The 10,432-nt window shown below is 45.8% G+C and overlaps 1 protein-coding gene across 1 annotated transcript in view; it reads right to left on the bottom strand.

Moving 5' to 3' along the window:
* SHC4 (SHC (Src homology 2 domain containing) family, member 4) overlaps nt 1-10,432 on the bottom strand; it is a 32,711-nt gene that overhangs the window by 15,220 nt on the left and 7,059 nt on the right. Inside the window, exons 2-3 of the mRNA XM_009886139.1 lie at nt 7,662-7,732; nt 571-634 (exon numbers count right to left, since the gene is read on the bottom strand). Coding sequence (XP_009884441.1) covers nt 571-634; nt 7,662-7,732 — 135 coding nt within the window. The remainder of the gene's footprint in view (nt 1-570; nt 635-7,661; nt 7,733-10,432) is intronic.

The following is a 10,432-nucleotide window of genomic DNA, read 5'->3' as shown; positions in this document are numbered from 1 at the left end:
TTCAGAGTAAATCAAGAAATTCTCACATGTATTCATTTTTCAGGAGCCCGTTCATTCCTCCCGAGCCCCACAGCTACAGAAGGAAATCAGTCCCTTCCACTGGACACGACCCAACAGCAGCCACTGACACTGCCCCTCACTACATCCCAGTTACTAAATAAATGATCAACCCATGAAACACTGCCATTTTAGTTGTGTTTAATTTTTTTTTAAATAAATAACAATCAGGTAACCCTCCACTGAATGAGCTCCCTTTTGCTATCAAAAAGGCCTCCTACGTTTTACGAGCCAGAATCCAAAGCTTGTAAAGCCCTGAGCACTGCAAAGGCTGGCAGGAGCAGCGATGCTGTGAAAAGCATTAATCCTGAAGAAAATAAGGTATGGCACAGCCTTGGCCCCAAACCGAGCAGGCTAAACACCTTGCTACAAGCTCTCTTTCATGTTATACCGAGTTCAGATGGATTAACATGCACTAATTCCAGCATGGACTGAAGCCTGTTAGGGAATCGCATATCCAGCTTATCAAAAGCAGATATAGAAAATTAATCATTCAGCTAAAACAGTATTTACCTTCCGCTTTTTTATAGCTCCGTTTGTACCTGATACAGCTTCACACAGTCGGCTTATTGCTTCCCTGCAAACAGAAAATACAACACAAACTTGGATCATTTCACATGCATCATCTGTAACAGGGCCAGCAACCCTGTGATTTATAGTTATCGTCCCACTTATAAATGCTTAAATCTTCTGAAAGGTCTTTCACAGTTGTTTTTCTTTATTCTTTGCTCAGACTGTTGAAAAAAACCCCAAAACCTATTTCACAAAATACAATGATTCAGCAGCCTGGTTTGGGTTGATTCTTTTTCTTCATAAAACACATCACTTTCACCTAATGAAACTTCAGGGTTTTTTTAAAAAAATCAAGTAACCACAAGAAACTCAAACAACCTAATGCCTTCAAATCCTTTTTCTCAGTACAATTGATAGGTCTCTTGCTTGGCAGGGAGGGAATCCTCCCTGCCTTAATCCTTATTTAGAGCAGCAGGGGCGTGCTGAGGGAGCCCAGCTGGGTGCCCTGATTGCCTTTCTGGTGGTTGGGGCTTCTCTTTTCTTAAAAAAAAAAAAAAAAAAAAAAAAAAAAAAAAAAAAAAAAAAAAAAAAAAAAAAAAAAAAAAAAAAAAAAAAAAAAAAAGTAAAAAGGATTTATAATCAGATTCTCCCATTCTTTTTCAATCTGAGGTCTCAGTTCATATTTTTCCATCTCTGACAGGTATTTCGCAAACTAGGCATCCTTTCCAGCCACCCACTATTGTCTACACGTGCCTCTCAGTTAGCGAAGCAGAAGGGGAAGGTATGAAGCACTCACAGTGTTTATTGGTCTATATTAAAGACAGCTAAATTACACACTTAATGTAACATAGAGGCACGCTGCACCTATTTTCCACACTTGAACAAAGAAAATTCTCATATATGCTCCAGAAGGTGACTGGTTTGGACATACGGTGGAGCACTAGACTGCCCTGATCGGGGTTAGCGCAGCAGCTGGAAGAAACCCTTTTGCTGGCAGTTGCAGGCTTTCCCTGACTGATACTCATTAAAGTCAATGAGAAAATGGTGACTTACTGGGCTGGGATGTGCTCAGCAAGTTTCCTTAACCTTGCCTGGCCACCCTGGTCTGAGCCGCAGCCCCCAACATCCCCAGCTGCCCTGGCCCTCTGCCGCGGGGCTGCCGGGGCGAGCTGTGCCACCAGACCCCCCCTCACCCTCCCAGGCTTCGGTTCCCATATTGGGTGATTTTATTTTGAGGCTGTAGCCTCAGCCTTTCTCTCCCATCTGAATCCAGACTTGGGCTTTCCAGGGTTGGGCTTTTGTTTTGTTCTTAAGGGGAAGGGAATTAGTTTGTTTAATTATTTGTTTATGTTATTTTATTATTATCCAAAGAGCTAATTAGGAAACGAGCTAGTTAGGAAAGTTTGTGTTTTCAGATTCTGGCGCATGTGTGGGAGGAACATACCACCGGGCTTCATTTCCTGAGAAAGTTTTGGTTCAAAAAGGCTAAAAAATACCAGGGGACCACACAACAACGAGAGGCTGCAGCCAGCTACATCCCAAGAAGCAGAGGTGCCCTGGTGAGGAGCGTCGTCCCCCCAAGACCCTGCATCATGCCTGGGGAGCAGATCAGAGTACATGTAAAGTGGGCACAGCACCAATGAACAACAGCATCGCTGCTGCTCCCTGCTCAGTGCCCCACAGACGTTGCTAGGCTGATGGGCTACATGCTTAAAGCACTGAAGATCAGTGATGCTACGTTGAGTATTCCTGACAGAGAACATGCTGAGAAATTCAACCTGGAGACTCTCAAATGAAGGGAGACCTCACCCATGGCAAAATAATGAAATGTAATTAATTATGTTCTGAGTGAGAACAGCAGGGAAGAGGAGGAGCCACACAACATGGGTCAGAAACACAACCTTTTAAACATTGCCTTTTTTTTAGCCACTAAAGCAAAGCACTTGGCCCTGCACAGCTGAAAGTATGTTTTTAAAGTGATTTCCTGATATCCTTCTTGTTTAGCTGCTGTTTTATTTGGGTGTTACCAGTAGAAAGACCAAAACTAAAAAAAAAAAAAATGGGAAAAGCATCCTGCAGGATGATCTTGCAGATTCCAATAATCAGCTTGGAAAATGAGAGCTCATCCTCTCATTCAATATTAAAGGAAATTAAAATCAGAGCCAAGACATTAAGGCTACTGGGAGCCTTCAAGTCTAGCGCTACCTAGAAAGAAAACCAGATACAGAACAAATTGGAAAAACAGGGAAGTCATCTATTTAGGTGACAAATGAGTTCAGGCAGCCCATGTGGAATAAAGACTTGTAGGTAAAGCTGCCAGCAATGGACCCTGTTCTTGTACAAGCCACTGTGGTTCACCATGTTCTGAAGCACTTGTCCGGCAAACGAAAACAAAAAGTAGGCAAATCATTTCTACTTAATAGTTTTTGTTACCTCTCTTTGGTAGGGGATATCATCTTCTCACAGACATTTCTCACTGCATATCTCTGTGTGGTTTTCCAGATGATCTAACAAACCTTCTCTAATATTATTTCAAAGATGTGAAAAACAGCAGTCTGGTAACACTTTGCTGCTACAACTGGAACACTTCTAACCTTCAGTCATTTCCATGGGGCAAGCAGAAAATAAACTCTGGTTATGTCCAGGATAACATGAAATAGGATTTACTGTATCTGTGCTTTCTTCCTGGAAATCTGCTATTAATTCACTCTTATAGCCACTCGTTTTCAAGCTCGGGGAAGTCTCTGCTTTTAGATCTGAGGGATGGCATATACCTGTGCATAGGTTGTGTAGTTAATCAGCTTGAGCCTAGATGAATGTTCAACCTTATAGGTTCTGGCATTTGCTTGTCCTTGATATCTTCCAAATCTGAGGCAGTAGCAGAAAATGTGACCTTATTATTCCAGTCATGTTGCTGCTTTTTCTGTTTCTCCTTCTTGTCATTCATTCAAAAGCAAGGCACTTCGGGGTTTGCTTTTTGTTGGTTTTTTTTGTTCTTTTAAATCACCCTGAATGAGATAGCTCCACTTGCGTACTCTGCAGTAGCTCTTCTCAACCCTGGGAGCCACAGAATTAAATTGGGAGAGCTGTGAGGAATTTAAATTGTTCTTGTAGTTTAAGGCAAAGAAAATCTTGCTCCTCGACTCCTCAGGCATCTTCTGCCATTTGAAGTGGAATCACTGTCTGTCGGTCCTGCAGTGCCCACGCGATTACATAAACTGGTCATTGTTTCATTGACAGTTTTCACTTTCCATAGTGAATGGAAGAGATTTGGGTCAGCTCTTTTCACCATCCTGAAAAATATTACTCTGAAGCCGCTTGGTCCCCTGGGCTGTCACCAGCAGCAGACCTACCACAGAGGCAGAGCTCCCAATCCTGGCCCCAGCAGATGCCCATCCATTACAGGGGGAGTCTCCCAGGGGTTACTTAGCTGAGGACCAACTCAGTGAGGATCAAGGCTGGCAGAGCTCCCTGGGGGCACCTCTGTAGGATCCAAGAGTCAGGATGGGGATGGGGAAGTGAGACCATTCCTCTTTGATTGGGACATGGAGGCTCCTGAGCCTACAGCTGTAGGCAGCCCCCCACCACCTGGGCTAAGATGTGCTGAACTGGGACAGTGCCACAGCCCCCCTGAGTGCTGCACTGGGAATGTTTCCTCACTCCCCAAAAAGCCTCTGCCCGCTGGGTTGACAACCAGCCACCCAGCCAGGCTGCGGCCACTCAGTGAGGGCTCGGCAAGCACTGGGGCAGGAGGGGGTGACAAGAATAACCCCATTTTTGGCATCCATAAGCCTTTAGCTCGGCTCAGCTGTACAGTCTACAGGTTTTCTCTGGGTCTGCACCTCTGGAGCGAAACCCACAGCAGACACTCCTCCAAGAGCATGCAGGAGAGCATGCAGTAACACTGAGCCGCTTTGTTTATTGTTCCCCCAAATGAGAGTAAAAGACGAGCTGGGCTGATGTAAGCGAGTAAGCATGCTGTTGAAGATTTGCTTTTAAGCATCTAGGGCTCTGCCTACACTATCTAACAGAAAGGGATTGTGCGTCTCAACAAAGTTGAAATTAATCTTCCAAACAAAGTCAGCCTTCTTCCCCCAGCCCTCCCCAGCAGCACATTTCAGATGCCCTTCACCGCCTGACCAATTTCAAGTTTGCAAGTTAATGCCCCGATCTGGGATACAGAATCCCTTTTCCCATAAATGCCCAAATGTAATGACTAATAATCAGCTTGATTTAACAGAAGTGGGAGACATGTAAGAGGAAAAGAGCTGAAGGGCTGGACAAGGGAAGCGCACGTCAGGGTCCAGCAAAGGCAGGACCTGCCACAGCACAGGGGCAACAACCCAAACACATCAGGTACTGAGAACAGCAAGCACAGCATGTTTATTGGTGACCATTCAAAAAAAAAAAATACAAAGCCCTTCAAGCAGAGGAACCTGTTACCCTCGTTGTTATTTCTTGGTGTTACTCTTATAATCTACATGGAATTTGGGACCACAAATTTCTGCAAAATAGGAGAGATGCCCTAAGAGCATGTGAGCTGGGTCACAGGCAGGCATGGCAGAGAGTTGGAAGAGAAAACTGCTGAAGCAAAACCTCCTCTGCCAACCTCCTCACCGCACAGCCGGCAAGGGTGGCGAACACCTCGGTGCCTGGCCCTTCCCTTGCTACGCTGCGGCCATTCAGCATCTCTGCACCCCACAGCCATTCATAGCGCCGGAGAGGCCACGGTCTGCCTTCCCTAAGCCTGTGCCTGGGAAGCGACTCTGAAAATGCAAGTCCAGCAAGAAACCAGAAAATAAATCCTCCTTGCTCATCTCTTTCGACTCCTCAGAGCACTTTGGCAAACACGAGTTTGTTGACCTGTCCAACACTCATGTGAGGTAGATAAATAATATCTTTAATTTTAGAGATCAGGAGACTAAGAATGCAAATACACATAAAGCAAGGCAGGGAGCAGCCATAATTAGAGACCATTTCTACATCACTTTAAAACAGAAGATGCCTCTTTGTTTAGTGAAATGCCATTGGAGTAAAAATATTTTGTAGCCCCAGTACAAATAACAGAGATGATTAAAACTGAATCATTTCCAATAACTCCTTGGTTGGTGCATTGTGCATGCCGTCTATAAACTTACTCCCCCAGGAGAACAATAGGGGAATAATCAATGTTATCTTCGCTCCAGTCAGCTTGTAATCGATGGAACTTTAAAGTTTGCATGCATGAGCTCAGCACTCCAGCGTTCAGTTTGCAAACAGTTTAAGTTTTGAATTTCTCATGCACAAAAAAGCCCGTTAAGGTCAGCAGTGGCATTTTTTTTAGGTGAAAGAAATATTTCCATTGTTAAGTTTTCACATAGCTCTGGTTAACAAAACCTTACTATCTGGGCCAAATTTGAGTTGGCAAGCTCTTGTCACACAGTAATTCATATTCATTATTTTCCAGACAAACCATCCAAAGGTCTGTTTTGTAAGCGTAGCAGGATACATGCTCTGTGTCTTGCAAACGGGAGATAACCTCGCTCTCTGGCCGAGGCTGTTGAAGAATACAGTGGCTTGGTCCAAACACACCAGGCTGATTGCTTTGGGCTAAGTGGCTCTTCCTGATCGGTAAACGACTAAGCTGAGGGAAGTGTATTCATATCTCAGGCACTTCTTCATATCCACATGCAGGAAATGGGTGAGTGAGTGCTTATGCTGATTGTAAATGTCAACAACGACTGATTATGAATATAAAACAAATCGGGCAGCTTTCGAGTGTGGTATATAGGCATTTAAAGACTCAAGTTTTTCAGTTTCTTCCTTTTAGTTGATAAGTCTGGGAGCCAATAGGTAAAAACGTAACACTTCTCTCTTCATGTTCCTTTACTTTCTCCAGGATTTATGTGATATGAACACTTGAGGAAGCAAAAGAGCATCTGTACATCATCTGCTGGCAAGCAGGAAGAGTTGGGCAGGCGCAGGAAGCCTCAGCCCCACTCCTGGCATCCTCAGCATCAACCATGCCAGAAAAAAAGCTGAGAGGAGCAGGGAACAGGTCTAAGGCCAAGCCAAAATACTCTGCACCCACTCACCCCTCCAAAAAGCATGTGGAGGTGCCAGGATGCTGGGGAGCTGCTGGGGCTGCCCGGCAGAGCATTAGCCCTGGCGGCTGGACCGTGAGCACATCCCAGCAGCACACAGCGCTCCGAGCTGGAACAAGGGTGCTTATTTTGAAAGCTCAGACACTCCTGCACTGACAGACTTACAGGAACAAACGTAGAGATAAAACTGGTGTTTTCTGCTCCGGAGACAGGACATTTCAACAACCCCACAGGTGCATATATTAATCATCTACACCCAGCGACTGGCAGCAATCTGCAACAGAAGTTGCAAACTTCTCAAAAGACCACAAAATATTTCACGTTTAAACCACACTCAGTTGTATCAGACAGCGAAACATTCATCTTTTTCTGATTTGCAGCCTGGAGACTTAGGCCTGCAGTACAGTTGGAAATGGCTGTATTTCAACATGTTTTCCTTGCGATGCTGCTTCCAGCTGAGCCTGGCCCTGCTGCAGATGGGGCCAAGCAATGTCACATGTCTGATAAAAATTCATTAGACAACCTTGCGAGATTGAGGGACCAATGGTACTTTCTGTGCCGGGCGTGAAGCGGCACAGCAGAGAGACCAGTGAGCATCCAGGCTTGCCACCTTGGCCACCCACAGCCACGGCAGCACCAGCGGATTGAGCCGGTGCCTTGGGGGAGCCGTGCAGGCAGTGCTGAGCCCGGGCATGGCCTGGCTGCTGCCAGGCCCCGGATAGTTGGGTATGTCTGCACCGCGCTGCGACTGCAGGGGGGTGTTCTCTGCGTCCAGAGCAAAAACTGGCAGAGAAATTAGGTCTGTGGCTGAAACAATTCCTTTTCCAATGCAAATAGCCTATTGTAATGATCAAATAATTCAAATCATCGCTTGGGAAAAAACAAAACAAAACATCCAAACTCCTATCCAAAATTGTCTCAAAGCTTGGCATGCACCCTTGGCTTTATGCGGAAATTAGCACGTGGACTTTTCATTCTCGGGCTGAATTTCAGTTTGATACCACCTACCTGGTGACTTGCGTTCGCGTGCCAAAGTCCAGGGACCTCATTGACTGCAGCACTTCAATACAGCCCATGTACTAGGGGAAAGAGAGAGACAGAGGGAAAGGAGGGACCATGTTAATATCTAGCACACAGGTAAGAGCACAGAAGGAAGCAAATGTGATTTCAGTCCACTAAGTGTATGCAGAACCACAGTCTAAATGGAAAATCAAATCAGCCATCCTAAAGCTGCTTCCTACATAGATCTTGTTTTACTGAAAAGTGTAAAGAGCAATAAAGATACCAGTGGCTTCAACAACATAGCACAAAAATAAAGGTAAAACACTCTGGGGACACAAAATTCAATCATTCCTTTTTCCCAGTCCTGCGTACTCTCATTAATTAGCCTGTGGCATAGATGAACATTGGAGGGAAACTGCCTGGGAGAAGAGCTCTGGAAGCCCTATAGGACCAATGCACGCAGAGCCTCCATGCAGAAGAGCTGAATGTCCCTTCAGAGCCGCAGGAGGCATTACTAGGCATAAGGAAAACCACTGGCTCCATGCTGCTGCACGTCTGATGACAAATAACCTCTACAGAAGATGAAGGAGGTAGAGCTGCAATTCCAGCTCATAGCAACAGCTCTTAAGAGCCTGCACTATAAACTGACCTGCTTTAAATTAGAGGCTGACTCCCACACATCCGTTGTATGGGGCAGAGCTGGGTGCTTTTTCTATACTCGTTAGGGATTTGCATAGGACTAATTTTCAGAAACATCAAGAACGTGATGGCATGTCACTCCTTTGATGTTATGTACAAACATATGGAACATTTTCATCTCAATGAAGTGTGCTAGGCTAAGTCTATCCACTGAGTTTACCTCTCCCAAAACGTCTTACTAATCCTTTCAACATTTCTTTTGATATCCATCTCTCTGCTGTCCAAGTGCTCTGATATCTCCATTTCACAAGGTTGGCATAGGTCTGGGTCTCTCAGTTTGCATCCCCTCTTGCAGAATGAATTCTCCCGGAGGGAAAAGGGCTTTCAGGAGCATCCTGCAGTGCTCACACAGCGCCCACAGGCTGCAGCGACAGCCTGCCTGTGCAGACCTCTCCTGCAGAAAGGCAAATCCTCTGGGATACAGCAGGCAGCCTGGCAATCCCAGGCAGGGACATGCATGCTCTGTCTTCTTGTTCTGAACGGATGGAGGAAGCACTCTCTGTCCAGAGAAAGGTACTGTATTTACCTCCTCTTCTTCCCTTTGCCTGTGAATCGATTTTTCTGCTGGGCCATTCAGAGGAGGTTGGATTTAGGTATCTGATTCAGATCTTTTAGAAATGAATGTGTCTGTTAAAAAGAGAACGTCAAGCAGGGATCCCACAACAATTGTATTATCCCTATTTTGGTTTCTTTCCAGATAGCAATGTAACCCTTGGGAGAACTCCAGAATTAGGTCAGAGCCCTGGAAGGACATCAATAAGAATCTGAAGGGTTAGCAGAACTGCTTCCCTAATGAACATTTAATGACTTTGTAAAGGACTCTGAGAGCTATCTTACTTGTTAAAGATATTCCTGCTTAATGGGAACAAAGCAAACGTGGAAAATATGTCTAGAGCCTCAGCTTGTAGCACGGCGGAGACCTCTGATCCCGCAGTATAAGGTCAAGCATCCTGTGAGCTGGTTGGCTGCCCCTCCATCCTTGAGAAAAGAAAGATTTAGAGGAGCAGGTGAGTCATATGCTGATAAGTGAGTCCCCATTGCATCCTGAACAGATGCGTGGGAAGCTACTCTAAGCAAAGATGAAAAATCAATATTAGGTTTTTGCATAAGTGACCCTGAGTGAAGCTGAACTTATCAATGATTCACAAAAGACCTTTTTTTTTTTTTTTTTCTTTAAAAGCCTGAGTAGGGAAGTGCATTAACATGGCATCTCACTGCATCCCTCATTTATTTTAGCTGTCGTTGGTTATCTAAACCAGCACAGTCAGTAATGGCTGAACCTTCACATCTCAGTAGGAAGGTACAGAGAACCAGCAGAGCCCTGGGCAGGGGGACGCTGCGGGACTGGGACTGAGGAAGTTGGGGTCACAGGGCTGGGGAGAAGCCCATGGAAAACATAAAAGGACAATGGGATACCAGAAGCCTATTCAAGAAAACAAAAGACACTCTCTGAGGAAGAAAAAATAATTAGCAAACAAACAAGGAAAAGATTAACCCTTCCATAGCTGAGTCCAACGACCAGCACAACTGGTGTACGAGAGAAAGGGGAAAGCAGTAGACAAGGGCAACGCCTGTTTCAGAGACTTCTCCTGCACCTGGACTCCAGTTCAGGCGGTGCCCCTGCTCCTCATCCTGTATACCCCAAACAGCAGCTCCCACAAAAAACTACTGGGCTCATCTGGGGATGCAGGGTGGAGGCCAGCTCCTGTTCTCCTGCTGCAGGGAGGGTGAAGCTGAAGCATCGGCAGGGCAGCAGCTGCAGGTGCCCTCCTGTGGCGCCCAGGAGAGGCAGCCACAGCACCGTGCAGCCCTCACCCCGGCATGGCCACGGTATGCCAAGACCCACCTGCCCCGCAAGGAGCCCACGCTATCCGCCAGTTGGTTTTGGAACATGGCCATAGCGATATTGAGTGTTCAAATGAGGGTGCTGTAACCAGCCCCAGGCAACAAGGACAGGTATAACTGCAGAATTCAGCTACCTATAGAAAAATAAAATGCCAATACTGAAACAAGCCGAGCACTAGAACCTTGACATCACCAGTGAAAGCTGAGGGAGAGGGAGAGGGAGAGGGAGAGGG

This window comes from Charadrius vociferus, unplaced genomic scaffold (genome assembly GCF_000708025.1).
Source record: "Charadrius vociferus isolate BGI_N301 unplaced genomic scaffold, ASM70802v2 scaffold365, whole genome shotgun sequence".
In the NCBI taxonomy this organism is placed as follows: Eukaryota; Metazoa; Chordata; class Aves; order Charadriiformes; family Charadriidae; genus Charadrius; species Charadrius vociferus.
Note: the sequence above shows the minus strand (reverse complement) of the source record. Positions and strands in the feature narration are given on the sequence as shown.